The 18,377-nt window shown below is 41.4% G+C and overlaps 2 protein-coding genes across 5 annotated transcripts; one reads left to right on the top strand and one right to left on the bottom strand.

Moving 5' to 3' along the window:
- Positions 1–477: 477 nt before the first annotated feature.
- On the top strand, positions 478–14,914 carry UFSP2 (UFM1 specific peptidase 2). Of its 4 annotated transcripts, none has more exons than XM_075709162.1 (12): positions 478–519; positions 2,287–2,365; positions 4,409–4,589; positions 4,671–4,737; positions 5,061–5,212; positions 6,024–6,216; positions 7,697–7,843; positions 8,303–8,467; positions 9,816–9,940; positions 11,044–11,120; positions 12,592–12,716; positions 14,189–14,914. In XM_075709162.1, exons 1-12 carry the CDS (start codon positions 478–480, stop codon positions 14,273–14,275), a joined length of 1,440 nt encoding a protein of 479 aa, XP_075565277.1. In that variant the 3' UTR covers positions 14,276–14,914. The 4 variants fall into 4 exon arrangements, with proteins under 4 accessions (XP_075565277.1, XP_075565276.1, XP_075565279.1 ...); XM_075709161.1 differs by having other exon boundaries at positions 5,055–5,212; XM_075709164.1 differs by lacking the exon at positions 478–519 and adding an exon at positions 1,923–2,012 and having other exon boundaries at positions 5,058–5,212.
- A 50-nt stretch (positions 14,915–14,964) lies between these two features.
- On the bottom strand, positions 14,965–17,585 carry ANKRD37 (ankyrin repeat domain 37). Its single transcript, XM_009491686.2, has 5 exons — positions 17,559–17,585; positions 17,081–17,233; positions 16,268–16,359; positions 15,408–15,637; positions 14,965–15,047 (listed from the first exon to the last, which is right to left on the bottom strand). Exons 1-5 carry the CDS (start codon positions 17,583–17,585, stop codon positions 15,034–15,036), a joined length of 516 nt encoding a protein of 171 aa, XP_009489961.2. The 3' UTR covers positions 14,965–15,033.
- Positions 17,586–18,377: the final 792 nt, after the last annotated feature.

The following is an 18,377-nucleotide window of genomic DNA, read 5'->3' as shown; positions in this document are numbered from 1 at the left end:
GCCACACAAACCGGACTAAGGACAGCTGCGGTTTGGTTGCCCAAGCCGGAGAAAGCTCAACTCTACCCACCACAGCGCAGGGCGCCGACCCACCGCTAAGTGCGGCAGCACCGCAGGGTACGGAAGGCCGGTGAACGCAGAGGGAACCGAGCGGCACCTACTTGCCGGAGCCGGCACCGAGCCCGCCGCCGACGGCAGCGAGAGGCGGTCCGGCAGCGGGGGCGCCCGGGGCCGCCGCCCGCCCTCTGTTGTGCCGGTTGCCCCGGAGGCGGGCAAGACTCGCCTATCCACACACCACCACCCCCCCGCCTGCCCTGCGGTGGTACGGCCCAAGGAGACGGCGGCTGCGCAGCACCGCGCTGCGGGCCTATGGGCGGGGCGCCAGTGGTCGCGTGGCTCCCGCCGGCCGCTTCCACTGGGGCGGGGGGGGGGCGAGCGGGCAAACCGTAGCCCCGCCTCTCCAGCCCCGTGGGGGGAATGCGGCCGGGCTCGGCCCCCGCTGCGGCGCCGGGGGACGCGGTGAGTCCGGCCCTCCCCGGGGTCCCGCGGTGGGGCCGGCCTTAGGAGGGAGGAGGGGACGGGGGAGGCTCCCGCTTGGGCCGGGGTAGCGGCGGGGCCGGCGTGCTCGCCCTGGAGGCCCCCCCCGGCCGTTTCCCGGCCCCCACCCGAAGCGGCCGCGGGGCAACGGTCTGCGGGCGCTGCCCCGTCCGGTGGCGAGCGCGGCGGGCTGGTGCCCGCTGCCTGCTGCCCGCTGCCCGCTGGCGGGTGGGTGCTGCGCGGCGGGGCGCGGGCCTCCAGCGGCCTCCCCTGTCGCCCTCGGGGGCCGCGGGGCTCTCGGCCTGCGTGGCTTTCGCCAGGGATTTGTCGGAAGACCTCGTCACCCACGACGAGCCACTGTCGAAAGGCCAAATCCTCTCTTGCTCCTTTTGCAGAGCTCTGCTTTTCATTCGTGCACGTTGTTCTTGCGTTGTAAGAATTCAAATAAAAGCCGTTTTTCACGTCAACCCAGGAAAGCTTTTTTTGTGCGTGCTGGCACTTGGGGATCCCACACTCCAACACCTCTTTGACGTAACTAACCGTGTTATGTAAAATAGTTCAGGATTACGCTTCAGGAACAAAACGTTAGACATTGCAATCTTGCCTTTTTTGTTTCCTGGAGTAAACTTCGGCACTCCAGAATCACAAAAACCCGAAAACCGTTTGTCCAAAGCTAAAAGTATAGATGCTTGTATTTCCGTCAGGCATGCATACCTTTTGATATATTTCTGCTTAGAATACTTTTAATGGAAAGAAAATCAGTCCTACATTTTGATTCTTTTATTTCATGAATAATGATAGCATTGCACCTGGAGGTTTCCCATACTTTGTAAGCAAACAGTTATGCAATAAGACTTTCCAAAGGGTCTTAGTGTAATTATTCTTACAGGTGTTTGGTGGGGTTTTTTACAGCAATTAAGGCTGTGAAGCATTTCTTTTTGTGGAGTGTTAGATTGAGCAAAACCCACACTCTCCTGGGCTGTCGCCTTTCGTTCCTCTCTGTAGTGGCACAGCTGTTTTTGTAGGGGTATGTTGAACTTGACTGGGAATTGATCTGGCTGAAAAAGTCTTCTCTCAATAAAAGGGTGGTTTTATATCTGGATGAGTTCTCTGATTAAGTTCATGTTAAAATGTCTGCAACGAGCAGTTGTGGGGACACAGAGCAGGGGCTTTGTAAGGAGAAAGAAACAGCTGGGTGGTTTCTGTGCAGGCATAAGCAGCTCTGTCAAACGTGAAACAGCCTGGGTTCTAGAGGTTGTATCCCCCCTGTCATTGGGGTTTTTTTTCTCTTTCCCCAAAGCTGCGATTTCCTAACCGAGATGCACACTTACAGTTGTGTTTAATTACCTTTCTGCTCTACTTGCTCAGAGCAGTCATTGGTTTGCTTGAACTGAAAGAAGACTCATCAGAGAGACACAACATTTGGATTGAAACAATGCGAAGCAATGGCATTTTACCAAAAATATTTCTAAATGGTAAAAGTATAGAATTAAAACTTTCCTGTTCAGGTAGGAAATGTATTTTAAGGACTGTTTGTAGCAGCACTCATGTAATTGAGGTACTGGCTCTGGCAGCTATGTGCTGCAGTGCTGCTCAGTTCCCTGTTTATTCACTGCCCTTTTGTACCCTGAGCAGTTGCAGTGATTACCGGTGTGCTCATACACTGTGGCATAATAACAGGCAATTGTCACTTGAGAGAAAGCACGTTGAAATAACTGTTCATTTTCATTGCCTCTCTTTTCTCTGTAGGTAATTCTAGAAGCTATGGACATACTCTTTAGAATAAGAGGAGGCTTGGATCTTGCATTTCAGCTAGCAACTACTGATGGTGTGTCTATAAGACTATAATAGATTTCTTAATAAAAGGTTATTTATGTGAATGTTAAGTAACTAGCTATGATGTTTGTTTTCCTGACATTTCACCAGATAAATGCTTCTTTCCCAAACCTGTAAATATTAAGTGCAAAAAGTGTTATTCTTTGTCTCCATTAATTTTCTGGCAGTCTTTTTCTGTCATATGTTTTTTATTTTAATTTGAAGTAAAGTTTAAATTGCCATTTTTAGGTCATTTTATTTACATATTTTTCCTACTTATTGATGTGGTATTGGGATCACTTTTAAAATCATAGAATCGTTTAGGTTGGAAAAGATCTTAACCTAAGATCTCAACCTAAGAAAAGATTCCAACCTAAACAATTCTATGGTTCTTCAAAGCTGACCCTGAAATTCCAAGCAAATGGAGAATAACTTGATGAAAATGAATTTGTTGTAACAGGATTATAGTCATAATACAGTTTTGAGACTGTGGTCCAGTCTTTCTAGAGAAATACAGAAGATGAACAAGCTAACTGGTTACTCTACTGAATTTAGGTGGGATTGGCTACTGCAGTTCCATGTGGAATTGGGACTAGACCATACGGTGTTAAGAGGCAACTGTAGTCCCACGCTCTTACAGTAATGTGACATGCCCTTCAGAAAGTCTGCTCAAAGCTATCACTGGCCATTGAGCTATCGTAGCAGGGAGCACAGAAGGAGGGTAAAGACACAGCTCAACTGTAGCTCATTCTGCATTTTAAAAGGACATGTCTTTACTAGAAACTCTGGATTCAGTGCTGATGAACCTACTCAGCAACAACTAAAAACATCAGCGTGTTACCCACATTCTTCTCCTGCTAAATCCAAAACACAGCACTATGCCTGCTACTAGGAAGAAAATTAACTCTATCCCAGCCGAAACCAGGACGCCTTGAAAAGGAACTTCGGCTCATTTCAGTTCATGCTGTGGAAAAGAAGTGTTGAATAGGTTGGCCTTATGCATAGCGACTTTTTGTGAATTGCATCCTCAGAGAAAGGCTATTTATTTGACTGTTTACAGTGTAGTGAATTTTAACCACAGTGAAGCAGAGTGATACTGAGATTGCCCAAGTGCAGCATAATATTCTACAGAGAAATAGTATGTGAATATGGCTGACAAATCGTCTGAAGGCAGTGAGGTTTTTCTTTTGGAGGAGATTTAGCTAACTGTGTTGGGGTTTGTTGAATTTGTCTAATACTGTAGCTTTTATAGACTTCTAGTGCAAAAGTCAACTAATAGTGGCCAAATCTAAGTTAATGTGTTAAAGAAATACAGTTCAGCCTAGTCTTTGGTGGCTTGTTAGGCTTTGTATAGCTTGTTGCATTCTAAGTAATGGTTGTTAATTGCCTCAGTGAGGAAAACAATGCTGGTCATGTGCAACAGTTGCTCTGTCATATCCAGTATTAGTTCAGGTTGTAAGGAGTGGGTGAAACTTGAAAAGTCAAGTCAAGCTCTGAAAGACAGCCATCTATACCAGTAATAAAGATTCAGGCTGACCAGGGTGTTTCTTACAGTTACCGATGTACACTGGCCAAAATTTGGTCTGCAGCTGGAGTGTAGGCCCTGCTTTTCCAAAAAATTAGTATGGGTTTGGTTTGTATTTCTGGATAATGAAATGAAGTCAGAAACACGTGACTTAGATTGAACCTTTCCAGTATTTACTCAAAAGACTAAATACAACTATATGTAGAAGTTTGTACACAGAAGTTTGCTTGCATCTGTAGGCTTAAGACCTATTGATGTGAGAATTGACTACGGTGTAGGTTATTCTTCTGTAATTCATTCAGCTCTTCATATTTCACTTTTGTTCAGGCAGGTATGAGAGTGAATGTTTGAGACAGACCTGCTAAGTGAAATCTTACCTCACTTTTTGTTTACATAGACATTTTTCTGATCATAACAGCACTTCTGTTTTTATTCCAAGTCAAAACATATCATTTTTTTAAGTGTATGCCCAGCAGCTACAACAAAAGTGAGAGAATTTTCTAGGCTAATTTTACCCTTATTGTGTTTCAGAGGCATCAACAAAAAAGGCGTTAGGATATGTTTTCAGTGATCTTGCAAACAAACTGTCCTCAGATGTTCTTGTATTAAGAATTTGCCACAGTTCAGTCTATGTGTGGCCCAACAATGGTATGAGCACTGTTCCAGAGCTGACTGATGATTCTGCTTGTAAGGAGATAAGACGATTTATACAGTGAGTATATTTAAAAATGCATAATCTTTTTAATAGATTAATTTCATACTATAGAAATTTCTCTTTCTGTTGATACTTCAGATTTGATCAAGACGACGAGACAAAACGAAAGCTTGGCAAAAAAAAGGATAAAAAGTTACAAGATACGGTATGTGTCTCACCACGCTAAATTATATCAGACAACCTAGCATTTAAAAATTGTTAGATCTGCCCTCTGTAGGCTCTTCTGTACACAAATAGACATTGACATGACTTGAAAGAATCCTTTTCAAGTCGTTGAGACTCAGCATGAATGCAGAGATCCATCTACAGTAGATCAGCATGTAGAAGTTTGTCTTTAACATTACTAGCTTTTTAAAACCCAATTATTTCATTACTGAGCTTGATACCAAATATCTACAATCTTTTGCCTTCTTGATGCATGTGTTGTTGGAGATGTACTATTGGTGTCTTTATTCTCTGCAGCAGCAGATAGTCAATATCGACCTCATGTTGGAAATGACATCTTCATTAGCTGCTTTGGCTCCAGTCATTGAAAGGGAAAATAAGGAACACCACTACATTAATATGACGTTACCTGTTGATGTTGTTGTATCTGTTTCTCCAGAAGAAACATGGCGAAAGTAAGTGTTACAATGAGCTTGTAATTTTTCAGCTTAATTTCTGCTTTTTCTTGAAATAATGAAGTAAAGCTATCATACCATAACATTAATCAGTTTAATGAAGTAGCATATAGTATTTTTGCAATGGAATTTAATTGTGTAAATAATAAAAGCTCCTGTAGACAGCTGCTAGCTTTAATAATCTTGAGATACAATCCTTTTGCTGCCTACAAAAAAATTAGGTTATCAATGTCTGAAGATTTTAGAACTCATAACCATTGTTTAGCAAGTAATTGAGAAAGTCAGGGAAATGTTGTAAAAATTCTTCTAAGTACGTGAGTGTGTATAAAAGTGAAGATTGGAGTGTATTTGATGAGTCTTTGTAATCTCAGTACTATGTTAGGGGCTGCAGCTGGGTAGGTGAAGATGGAAAACATTAGAGTCTTCCTCTGTATTTTTTTCCTTGCATTTTTTCCACAGGATTATACTCTGAAGGATGCTAAATGGGGTGGATAAAATGCGAAAAAAAACCCCATATAGTCATATATGTAACTTTTATTTTGGCCAATGGTTGCGTTTCTGATACAAGACCAGGGTGCCTGCACTTTGGAGGGTTGAATCACTAGGGAGTAGTTTCTGTATGCAGACATGCTTTGAGTAACGCACAGTGAGGCTCTGTCTTTCTCTGTGGGGGTGGAAGCATGGAAGTAGTAAGTTCATCAGACCAGGTGTGAATACACACCATAAGTATTGTATAACTATCAGAGCTATGAGAGAAAATGATCCACCATCACTCTTCTGCTTCTCACATGTTCTCCCTTTTACTTTGCAGGGTACAAAATCTCCTAGTGAAAGCAATTCACAGGCAACTAACTGACATGGAAAGGTGTATCATGAAGTACATGAAGGGAACATCAATTGTTGTACCAGAACAATTTCATTTCATGTTACCGGGAAAAAATCAGCTTGTAACAATCTCGTATCCTACAGGTATTTCAGATGATCAGTTGGAAAGTTACAGAAAGGTAAAGCAAACAAATACTAACAGAACCTGATTTTTTAGGGGGTTTATTATTATTATTGTAACTGAAGCAGTGGTAAAGCTTTTCTTGAGCCAATGTAGAATAAATACTAACCGATACTGCGATTTCATTAATTTGTTTTTATTATAACTGAAGCCGTATAGTGAATATGGAAGCTTGCATTATTAGATGTTATTTTACAAAAATGAGTTCTGATACATTTTATAAGGGAACAATAGAAACTTTAAAACTACATAGGATTTGGTTTAGATAGTTTATCTAAAACCTGTACTTCTGGTACTGTATTCTTTGAATTTGTCCACTTCTGTAGTAGAATGTCAGATTACTTGTAGTGTGTTATTACTTTCAGGCTTTAATAGGTGTCCTGAAAGGGTTAGGATTGGGGTTTTTCTGTTTGGTTTGGTTTCTTTCTTGGGGTTGTGTGGTGTTGGTTGGTTCATTTGTTTGGAGGGGCTGCTTCGTGTGGCTCACAGCTGACCAGCTTTTGGTTGGTTTTTGCCTTCTGGGTTGGCACATCTAGAAAAAGGAATATGGATGAGGTGGAAAAATGTTCTGATGTGGCAGTCCTTTCAGATTGAGACGTGTACCTGGGAGATACCGGCTCAGGTCACACAGTTACACATACTGAGCGTGGGGAAAGAATCTGCTGCTGCCTTAGAGGTGTAGAAGCCTTGGGGATTTTTCATTTTCTTCTTCTGTGTGAAACATTACTGGGTATATAAAACCTAATCTGTTCCTTGCATTTGCAGAGGCCTCAGGCATTGGTGCCACACAAGTCTTTCCTGCTCTTTGTCTTCTGTTCACTTTTATCCACCCATTGCGAAATGTTACTGTAGCTAATGTAGTTCGGTTCAGTGTTGGGCCATCTGCGTAAAATGTATTACCTGTGTTACACACATTATCCTAGATGATCTCACCGTTCCTTTCACTCTTAAGCTCTGTGAAATAAGACAATTTATCTCTTTAAATGTGGCTGCTGTGTTGTAAACAGTGCTTACGAGATTTAGAAATAGACTGAATCTGCTTAAACCATAAGCTCAGTATCTTTACTTTGTCTCAGTATATGGTATTTCTATGTCTTCAATATTAGTTAAGATTATAATTCAGAGTGTGTATATCTGCACTACTACAGAGGTAAAACTAATCCTTTTATACTGTGTTGCATTTTACCATACTTTCATAAGACACTCATCTTCAGTGGGGCTCCAGCGGCAGGCGGTATGTAACAAGACTGCATAAAATAGTGGGCCCTTTAGATGGGCAGTAAGCCTCCATGAGCTTCCTTTGAGAGGTGAGATCTAGCAGTAAACGTACCCGCTGAATATTAATATATTAAAATCTGCTTAATTAAATTTACTGAACTCTGCTCTTAAGATTGTTCATGTCTCAATTGTTATTTACAACGTCTTGTTTCTCTTAATCCAAAATTTGAATTGTGCTCTTTATTCTAACTTGCACGTAGGAATTACATGGGTTATTCAATCTGCCTTGTGACAGACCATATTTCAAGAGAGCAAACGCTTATCATTTTCCAGATGAACCATACAAAGATGGATATCTCCGAAATCCACATTTACATCTTAATTCACCTGGTACAGAGTCTGGTATGGTAAGTTTAAATGGAAACATTTCTAAGAAAGTATTTTTATTTTTCTTGAGATTTGTTGTTAAAAGAAGTAATTTAGACAGCCAATATTGTATAGATGAGAGAGAGTGAAGGAACAGACTTGGCCTTTTAAGCAAAAGGGCTTCTCTGCACAACATGGCATTGTTTTCGCTATAGTTGTCCCAAAGAAATGGCATTTTCTTGGAAAAGAATGTACACGTTTTTAGCATGTATTTTAAAAGTTTCTCAGAACCAGGGCAAGAAACTAAAACTATGAATGGAGATGTTTAGGAGACAAAAACAGGAGGAGTAATCATGTGTGAACAGCAAGCCTTCAATTCTTCCAAAGATTTGCAGTCCCCAGCTGAAGGCTTTTACAGTGCAAGTGACATAGGCATGCAATTTCTGTGAAAATTGATACAAGTGTGATCAGATTCATTTGTACTATCTCTTTCTATGCAGGTTTATTTAGTACATGGTGTATACAGTTATCACCACTATATGCAGGATCGGTTTGATGACAGTGGTTGGGGCTGTGCCTATCGGTCTTTGCAGACAATCTGTTCTTGGTTCAAGCACCAAGGTTACATTGATACACCTATACCAACACACAAGGAAATTCAACAGGTACAGAACGTTTAAGCAGATTAATTATTTTATGCATATTTGTCTAGAAAAGTTTGTATAATTATTTTTAAAATATCAAATTCATATATTTTAGACTTCAGATTTGTGTGATATTTTTAGTTTTTCTCTTAAATTGAGCTATAGTAATTCTGAATTATTATTTTTAACAAGTTTTGTTATAGGAGATCTGTCTCCAAATGTTCATCAGTGTTGGGTGACATTACCTATACAAATAAGACTCATTAAAATAGTCTTCTAAATAGTTCCTTGGATTAATGTTCTATTAGAAGCTCAGATTATGACATTTTCACTGTTTTTGTCAAATGAAAGAAAACAAAGGACCCAATGTGTCATATTAAAATTAGCTTTAAAACTGACTTTTGTATTCAGTGACAGCTGGATTAGTCCACAGATGCTATGCATTGATTTACTGCTTTCTTTTGCTACTTTGCCTCTGACAGCAGTGGGCTTTTCCTGTTTTTTGAACTCTCCTTCACTTCTTTTTCTATTGTGAATTCAAACGCATACCTGAATATGTTCATTTCTGTTAACAGCACTGAAGCAAGAACGTAGGTTTGGGTAGCTAATATTGTATGCCTAGCAAGAAATACTGCAGTTACCTTCAGTCTTCTAAAAGTAGTTCTTTGTGTTATATTTATTTACTGAATGTTTTTACCAAAGTTTGATTCAGTCCATAAAACAACTTTCATCATACCTAACAGGGGTGTGAGCACTAACGTTAAAACTGCATTTCCTGAACATTTCTCAGTCCACACCTAAACCTAAAAGCAACTGAAGTCCATGCACTCCTGTAGTATTTTTAGACATCTAGAAGAGGGCAGTAGCCTTCAGGAGGCTTTGTGGGCTTTGTATCCTGAATGGCAAAGGCCCCTCTCAAGTGCTGCATGTAACACGTAAGCCTCAGAATGGAGAAGATTTAAAATAAACCACAACCTTCGGTGTATTTCAGTGGCCTCTTCCTCAGAGCACTATTTTATGGATCCTTTTCTGGGATGCTTTGAATGGGAATTGAGGCACTTCAGCCTGTGAAGTGGATTCTGCAGTACAAATGATGCACTCCAATATTAGACAGCTCAGTGCTTGGAGTCTGCCTGTGGACTGGGGGTTATATTCTGTGCTTACAGGCACTGTCTGTATTAGTGTTCAAGTGACGTTTCCAGAACAGAACCTCAGTGAAGGAATTCAATATCCATTTGTCTGCTTTTGACCGGCTAGGTTCAAAACAAGTTCCCATATATATAAACCAACTTTGTTCACAAAAAGTGGTAGAATTGCCTACCATATGTTGTTGATGTTTGATTTTCTTCTTCACGATGATGTTGCAAAGGCACTGGTTGATGCTGGAGACAAACCTGCAGCATTTGTTGGGTCACGGCAGTGGATTGGTTCAATTGAGGTACAGCTCGTTTTGAATCAGCTTTTTGGAATAACATCAAAAATACTATTTGTCAGGTAAGAATCAGTACCTGTAATTATTAAAAAGACTGAATGCCTTAAAATGCAAATTACCATTACAATACATGGGATAATAGGGACAATAAAAGAGATAATAAATCTTTTAAGAGTTCCTTGTTCATAAACCCTATATTCCTGCCTTTGGTTGTGCTGAGGTGAGTGCTTACAAATGAAGATAGTTGCTAAACTTCTTGTGGGCTTGGGGTTTCAGTTTGCAGTTGCTGTAAATTGCTTAAAGATATGCAAACTGATGTGGAATTCGGCCCATTCCTTTGTACCACAAACATAATTTTTGAAGCAGGCACGCAGTCTGGCGGTCATAATGAACTGAATGCACACTGACAATAAGTTATTACTTCATCCACAGAGCTAACCCGGCAGCTCAGGTTTGAGGCAAATTGCTGAGCAGCCTGGAAACAGTGTTCTCTTTTCTGGATTCGTGTGATGATAAAACAAGGGATTTGTTTCCATTCTGACAGTCTCACACACAGTAAAGAACCCTACAGATATGTTTACGAGAAAAATAATAATAATGTTTAGCATTTATCAGAAGTAAAATTACTGGATTTTTACCATTTAGGCAGCACTGAGCAGACTAACAAATCCCTGAATATTTTGTGATAAATACAATAATGAAATAAAGAGTATATACTAATTGAGCATGTATGAAAATTCTAGTCAAACAGAATACTACTCAGGAGTTATGTTTATTTAGACTAAATTCTACTGTGGAAATTCTAAAAGAGCATGTGACCGTGGTGATGGTGATTCTTAACAGTAGGAAAATAGTTCAGTTCTTCAATATTTTATAAAGCTTTATACAGCCAATCTTAATCGGTTTTGTTCCAGAGCTTATATTTGTAGATGGTCCACCTGTTATTTATAGCAGCTCCAGTGACAACTGGCCTTACAGCAGATTCATTGGTCTAACCAGAATCTGCAAGTTGCATTAAAAATTTTTTTTCTGATTGTCCCAGGATGTTTACGTTTACTCTAAGCCAGTTTCTAATCTGTTACCTATGCAGTTAACGAGTATAAAGGATAATTAGGGAATTAAGCCTAGTGAGGATGACAAATCTATTGTTGTTTTTCTTACCTAGCCAGGGTTCTGAAGTGGCGTTGCAGGGAAGAGAGCTTGCTAATCATTTCAAGACTGAAGGCAGTCCAGTTATGATCGGTAAGTGCTTGAGGATCAAAGAATGTCAATGAAAGTGAGTGGCCTCCCTGTGCTAAATTTCATTTCAGTTAGAACTCACTCAGTTTACAGTGCAAGAGTTAATCAAAACTCTAAGTGAATTAAAAATGGTGCTTTTCCCAAGCGAGCCTGGAAAACGATACAGTTCAGTCTGGCTGGTATCTATTCACTCAGTATTCCTCCCAAGTTCAGTATTAAACCTGGTAACAAAAGTCAATCCTAATGGTGTTCTTAAAAAGTGCTGTTGAAGTCAGAACTCGAGAGCTGACCTCTCCTCTCTAGAGGAGCAGAGGTTCATATGGTTTCCCAAAACTTCCCATCACAGAAGAGTAGTGTTTATCTGGCTTAGAGAAGAGTATTATCCAAATTCTTTTTAAGACCAGTTTTAGTGACATAAGAAATGTCATTTGTAAGAATGCCGTAATTTTAATTGAGCTATTTCCAAGACAGCTGTGGTTTAGAAAAAGAAGAATACTGAAAATATCATTTTCAACTTTAATAAAATTTTAATTTTAGCAATTTTTGCAATCCATATTTGGCACTCCATAAAGATAGTGTTAGTCTCTCAAATTTGAGGTGCCAGAAGTCTGGATGTTGGTATGAAATATTCTTGGCCTTTCAGCAGCCTTTTTGTCTGAATTTCAAAAATTTAGAATCCTGTTTTGAAAAATCTTTTAGTCTGTAACCTATCCTTCCCTGTAACGCTCTCTTATGGATTGGTTTAGTTTTTGTTGTTGTTATTGGGGGGCCAGAGGTTGGCTTTTTGGGATGGGTTTGGGTTTTTTTTTTTTTTGCTTGTGGTGTTCTGGGATTTTTGCAATTCCTATCTGTTGTGTGGAGTTGTTACTGCAGTATCCTAAGGAGGTAAACTCCTCATGCTGTCTGAAAGAAACATGCAGGAGTCGACCTGTGGCCAGCACATTAAAATATCCCCTTTCCCTGTTTGCAGGCTAGAGAAAGGGGAGTCAGAAATCGCTACTCTGCCCCTAACATCCGTTGATGGAACTTAGTAGGAAAGAGCAGATAACCCTTATCCAGAAATTCTGATTCCTGTTCAAATTTTAGTCCTTTTACAACGGGCAAGTTTTCCAGATTCCTTTTCTACAGTTAAGTTTCTTTAAAGAAAAAGTGAGCAATACAGATGTTTGAAATATTCTTGACTTCATCTGGTGGAAGTGCTGAGAATTTATCCTGCCTTGCTGACGTGGAAGAAATTTGGAAAGTAAATTCTCTAGTTGTAGTAAGTAAAGTGAAATAAGTAACGTTCCCTAGCTGTAGTAAAGATACGTTGTTTAATAATGTGAAGAATCTTATGTAGGACAGCTTCAGAATCATTTTGATAAACAAGCTAATCTGTTAATAGAAAGTGTTGATGTACTTTTATTTTTAGGCTTGCATATTTAGCCAATCTTGGTGAAACATTTTTAGCAATTTGTGTTCCTCCTCTTTTTAGGTGGAGGTGTTTTGGCTCACACGATATTAGGAGTGGCTTGGAATGAGATTACAGGGCACATAAAATATTTGATTCTAGACCCACATTACACTGGAGGAGAAGATCTGCATGTTATTTTGGAAAAGGTGAGGCTTGATGCATATACACACACATACACACACATATGTATGTATACACATATATTTTGATATTAAAGAAATAATGTACAGCCAAATACAAATGGGCTGTTTTATGGCTCCTCCATTCCTTATGGAGGAAGTGCTGATCCCAGTTAACCTGCATACTGCTACATGAAACTTACTGGCTTTGGAGAAGATATATCGGGTCAGCAACTACATGAAGTTATTAGAGTACAAAGAAATGTTCTTTACTTTCTCTGTATTAAACCATTTCCCCTTTTACCTAGTAGTATATACAATAAATGTGTTTGGTATTTTGGATGGAACAGAAAAATCTGTTCAGCCTGTAAAACACTGTTACTGAAGCAGATAACCATTTATTTAAAATTTTAAAATTTTTTTAAAAAACCCAACACTAGGCATTCTCAAATCAGGCCTTGAACTAAGTTTAAAGGGCAGGTACTGAGCTGTTTTGAAAACTGGGAAAAATCTAAAGAACTAAAGGGTATGTAATGTTATTTCCATATTTAAAGCTACTAAGACAGATGATATAACACATTACAAAACAGTAAACATAGTGTCAGAAACTTAAACTCTGACAGTAGCTAAATCATCCTGTAGGCGTGAAAGTAATCAAGTTGTTTTCTGTTCTTCACAATAAGTTGCAAATAGCAACTTTTATTTCATACCTTTATTTCATACCCTTGGGTTGGACCCAACTAGAAAAGCTGTTGAGGAAACATTTTGCTAGCCCTATGATGATCGAAGCTTGAGATGGATACAGAAAGAAACAATTTCCAAAGAACGTGTAGAACCAAAGGCTGTTACAGCTACAAGGTGTTGAGGGGAACGGTCCAGGAGGATAAAATACGTGCAGAACCCCCCTTTCCTCATCAAAAGTGGCAGGGAAGGGGAGGAACTGAGGTGGGCTGTAAGTTTGTAGCTCTTTTAATCAAAAACACCTCATATAATTATGTGGTACTCTGCAAACTTAAGAGCATTGTTAGAGTGTTTTTCTGCTAAGTCATGATCAACAGCACACCTTCTGATGTTAAGAGCTCTGTTTGGATTTGAAATACCACTATTACCAAAGAAGGCAAGGATTCCTCAGGACGAGAAATGGAAACTGAGAATGATACAGAGTTTCACAATAATATTAGTCTCTCTGTAGCAGCAGAAGGTAGTGGGAAGGCGGGGTTGGGGGAGGAAGAGATGCTACTTTTTAGGAAATGAGCTGGGGTGGGGAGAGAGAAGGGGGGGGGGGGGGGGGGGAGAGACTCTGTAAAGTGTGTTCCATTGATGTTCCAGGCATGTAGGAAACTTTCTGAAAATTGTATATCATTGCGTTCTATAGATATTGGAAAAGAATTCATACAGCTTAGGTTAAAATCAGTAAAATAAAATAGATCCAACAGTAGTAGGTAAGAAAAACAGAATCTGTAGTAGATTTAAACACTGTCTTGCTTTTTTTTGGACAGGGCTGGTGTGGATGGAAAGGTCCGGAGTTTTGGAACAAGGACGCCTATTATAATCTGTGCCTACCTCAAAGACCAAAAACTATTTAAATTCCACTCTTATGCTGGAACACGCTAAGCCAGAATACGAGCTGATCTAGATCTGTCTTGTTATTTATCAGAATAATGCTTTAAGTCAATCAAAACCCAGTTGAAATAGAAATGTTGCTTTAGTAATTTAAATTAAGATTTTTTTTTTTAAATGAAACCTCTAAAAATAAAGAGTTACCTGCTCTGAACTGTATTTCTTACAAATGCATCTATTAAGTAACTAATACTCTTTTCTTTTGGCTAGGACAACTTTATATAGCATTTTTTATTATGATAAAATCTCTACAGGTTAAATGCCCAATCCTTTTATTTTATGGAATTCTTTCTTGCCAAGAAAATTAGCTGTGCTCTACCTTTCAGGTTCCATATAGGCAGCTGTGTTGTGCACTATGAATCTGTCCTAAGGCATCGTTTGCTGCTGGTACTGTTGATAACAGCATTTTAGAAGAAGAGTGTGAGAAAAATGGCTATATGTACTGAATTTTATGAATTTTGTTCTCATATTTACACAGAAAAAATATGTGAGAGAATTAATTGTTATATGCTCATTTATTTATAGCTGTATGAATACAACTATTCGGGGGGCGGGGGGAAGTCTTCTGTAAGAAGTAAAAATAAATGAGCTTTCCTCCTTCTCAGAAGGAGACGATGTGCCAGCCTACACATCTGGCTGCTCAATGCGTAGTCCAGTCATGTTTCTTCAGACTCCAGATTCCCCTTGATTTCATTTTGGGATTACAGACCGCTGCTGTTGTCAGCTAGGAGACAAGATCTGTCATATGAACAAACAAGAATAAGTCTGTATCTAATGCCATCAAAACATGAGGATACACCTGTGGTGTTAGTAAAGATACTGTCTTTGTGAGCTACTCCATCAGTAAAAGTACCTACCATTTCTTTTTTTGATTTCCCCCATGTTAAAGTAGCCTTTTCAGTGGCATTCCCCGTACGCTATCCATTTTTTACAAGACCATAAACTTAAATACCTCTGCAAGTTGATCCTTACTAGCAGGCTTCTAAATCCAACTGCTATGTATCTTAACACCAAATTTATTTATTTAAATGCCAAAAGCATTAAAAAAAAAGAAAAGAAAAATATTCTGGATTGTAGTAAGCCAATGGTATTACACACCATCTGATCTTCTCCTCTTCCTGCTTACAGATCTGCTGGTTTCACTTTCTTGTTTCTGTGGAGCTGGATCCTCTCTCAGCAAGCCATGTTTGTCACTTAGTGGGTAGCTGGGCTCTCCTCTCAGTTTCATTGTCTGAGTGTGTTGGATCGTTGTGAGGAACTTAGCACATTCCAGAAAGCCATAAGCCAGTGCGAGGTCTGCTGCTGTTTGTCCACTGTTGTTGCACAAGCTGAAACACAGAATTAGCAATAACCATTCAATTAAATTGGAATATATATATATTATGAGCAAGCACTGGTCAAGATTAATTAAGTGGTTACTTTAGACAGAAGTATAGAGAATTAATACCATGAAGGCTTGTCAAGGGTAGCACGGGGATCTGCTGATACAGAGGGCTGGTATTAAATGCAAGGAATAATCATTTTAAAATAAATTTGTCACCAGACTATGACTGGCTTAGTGTATCAGAAAGGCAAGAGGAAGGTGAGCACAGCTTTGGTCAGAATGGAAAATTAACAAGGAGAGTTATGATCAAGAATATTCTCTTAGCAATTACTATGGAGGTCTTTAACACAGAACTAAACAGCGTATGCTCTATGCTACTTTGGTGTTTATGGCAGTTTTTAATACTGCTCTTATGACTACAGTCATGCTGTATTTACATGCACACTCTGAACAAAAAAAAAGGACCGTGTAAAATACAGGTATCCTTTGATGCTGTTAATGAAATGACTGAATGCTCTTATGACTACAGTCATGCTGTATTTACATGCACACTCTGAACAAAAAAAAAGTACCGTGTAAAATACAGGTATCCTTTGATGCTGTTAATGAAATGACTGAATGTAGCTCAACTTACTCAATTTTGGCATCACCGGCAACAAGGAGAGCAAGACATTCCAAACTCCCAACTTTTGCTGCTTTATGAATCGGGGCTTCTCCAAGGCAATCCTAAAACCACAATTTATATATAGCAGTCATTTGAAGGAAGAGGAGGAATAGGATGAAGCTATCTTGTTCTCCAGCATGACTATTGGTGGAGTGTTACTCTCTATACCAATTTGTTGTGAGCTGAGAGCGAGATTAAAGGAATATAGCTAGTAAAGCAAACTCAGTAACTGCCATTAAATGTTCAGTGTATTCATCACAGCAAAGTAGAAACACTGTCCCATGCGATACTCATTGTTTAACCTTTACCTTCTAAAAGATTATTTACAGAGAGCACACTGTACGCTGATTAACAGCATCTTTCAGCACCATTCAGGGATTCCTGTGACTAACAACTTGCTGCTACCAGCTCAGAGGTATAAGCAAATTAAACTTTGCAGCTAGAGGCAAAATCCTTACGTTTACTGGAAGTGGAAGCAAAATTTCAGAGGAAAAAGGAATACTCTTTGCGTAAGAGAAAAGGCTTTTTTTACATTGCGTGCAGCACCGTGTGAAAATTGCATTATATGTGCATATGCAAATGAAATAGCTAACACAATATAGACAGAATTTCTGGTTCATGCTAGAATAAAGTTGCTCTAAAATAAGCAACTCTGGATACCACATGCAATACAACTGTGTATATAAAACCTCTCTTAGATAAAACAAAAATGTAGGTAATATAAATTGGATTTACTGACATGCCAGATTAGAAGTGGGAGAAACAAAACTTCTGTATTTTTACCTGTTGGTTCAAATTTGCTCCTGTCTGCAGTTGCCAAAGTAGGAAAAAAGCTTCACCACCGCAAGCAGCCAAGTGAGCTGGAGACTGACCGAAGGCATCTGCAGGTGCGTTCACACCGGTTCCTGCCTCAAATAGGTTGCTGAAACTACCAGACTAAAATAAACAAGATGCCAAAAGAAAAAAGGCACAACGTTATTGCCAGTCTAAGCCACGGCAAGCCTTAAGAACACTGCATCGTAGCAGAAGACATCCCCCTCGCAAATCATCGGACCTTTTGTTCCTCGAGAATGCCCTTTTACGAAAAAGCACCCCAAGCACGGCTTTTTTGGCTTTTAATCTCTTAACCAGAAATACTGATGGACATCGGCAGCGCCCCGACACGCCTAGCAGCAACTCCGGGCAAACTACACTTGGCGCAGTTCCGCAGCTGGGCTCCCGGTAAGGCCCAGACCGCAGCCCGACCTTCCCCACAGCTCACCTCGCAGCTGCAGCCCCGCACCAGCATCGCCTCCCTCGCCCGGCTCTCACGGCTGCGGGGCGGCCGGCGCGGCGAGACGCTGTCCCCGGGCACCGCACCCCGCGGCTGGGGCGGGCGGGGCGGCCCCGGCCGCAGCCCCCGCCCACCGCCGGCCGCCGCACGTAGGCGAGCGCCGGGGCGGGGGCCGGGGCCGGCCGGCGGGGCCTCCCCGCGGGCGCTGCGGGGCCGGCGGCAGGGCCCGCCCCGCCTCGGCCTGGCGGCGCGCTGCCGGGAAGCGGGGCTGGCGGCCGGCGGGGCGGCCATGGCGCGCGGGGCGGGCGGCACGTCCCTCACACGCTGGCGGCGCGGGAGCGGCGGGCGGAAGGGCGAGGGCCCGCCGAGGGCCCGGCACCCCCCGCCTCCGCGCCGGGGGACGCGGGTCCGGGGCAGCCCGCGCCCGCCCAGCCGGCCCTGCTCGCCGGTAGCCCGTTCAGGGGCCGCATTTGCCGTGGCCAAGGCACCTTAGCGCCGGCTTGGAAAGGCTGCATCGAGGCAGGCTTGGATCGAGGCACGGCAAAAAAGAGAGGATTAACTGGGAATTTTTCCCCCCAAAAAGCTGAAGTCAGCATAAAGAAATCCTTGCTATCTTCCTGCCTGGGCCCTGCTACGGGGTTGAAGGAGACTGAGCAGCCACGGCAAATTCGGCCAGCTGGGGCACGCCGGTCCCCCTTCAGCGCACGCGCTCCCCCAAGTTCATCACCCCTCTGAGGGGGCTGGAGGCGGTGGCGGTCGCGGAGGTCGGGGCAGCCACCGATTACATCTCTGCTCCAAACACATCTG

The sequence above is a fragment of the Pelecanus crispus genome, chromosome 4 (assembly GCF_030463565.1).
Source record: "Pelecanus crispus isolate bPelCri1 chromosome 4, bPelCri1.pri, whole genome shotgun sequence".
Taxonomy (NCBI): domain Eukaryota; kingdom Metazoa; phylum Chordata; class Aves; order Pelecaniformes; family Pelecanidae; genus Pelecanus; species Pelecanus crispus.
Note: the sequence above shows the minus strand (reverse complement) of the source record. Positions and strands in the feature narration are given on the sequence as shown.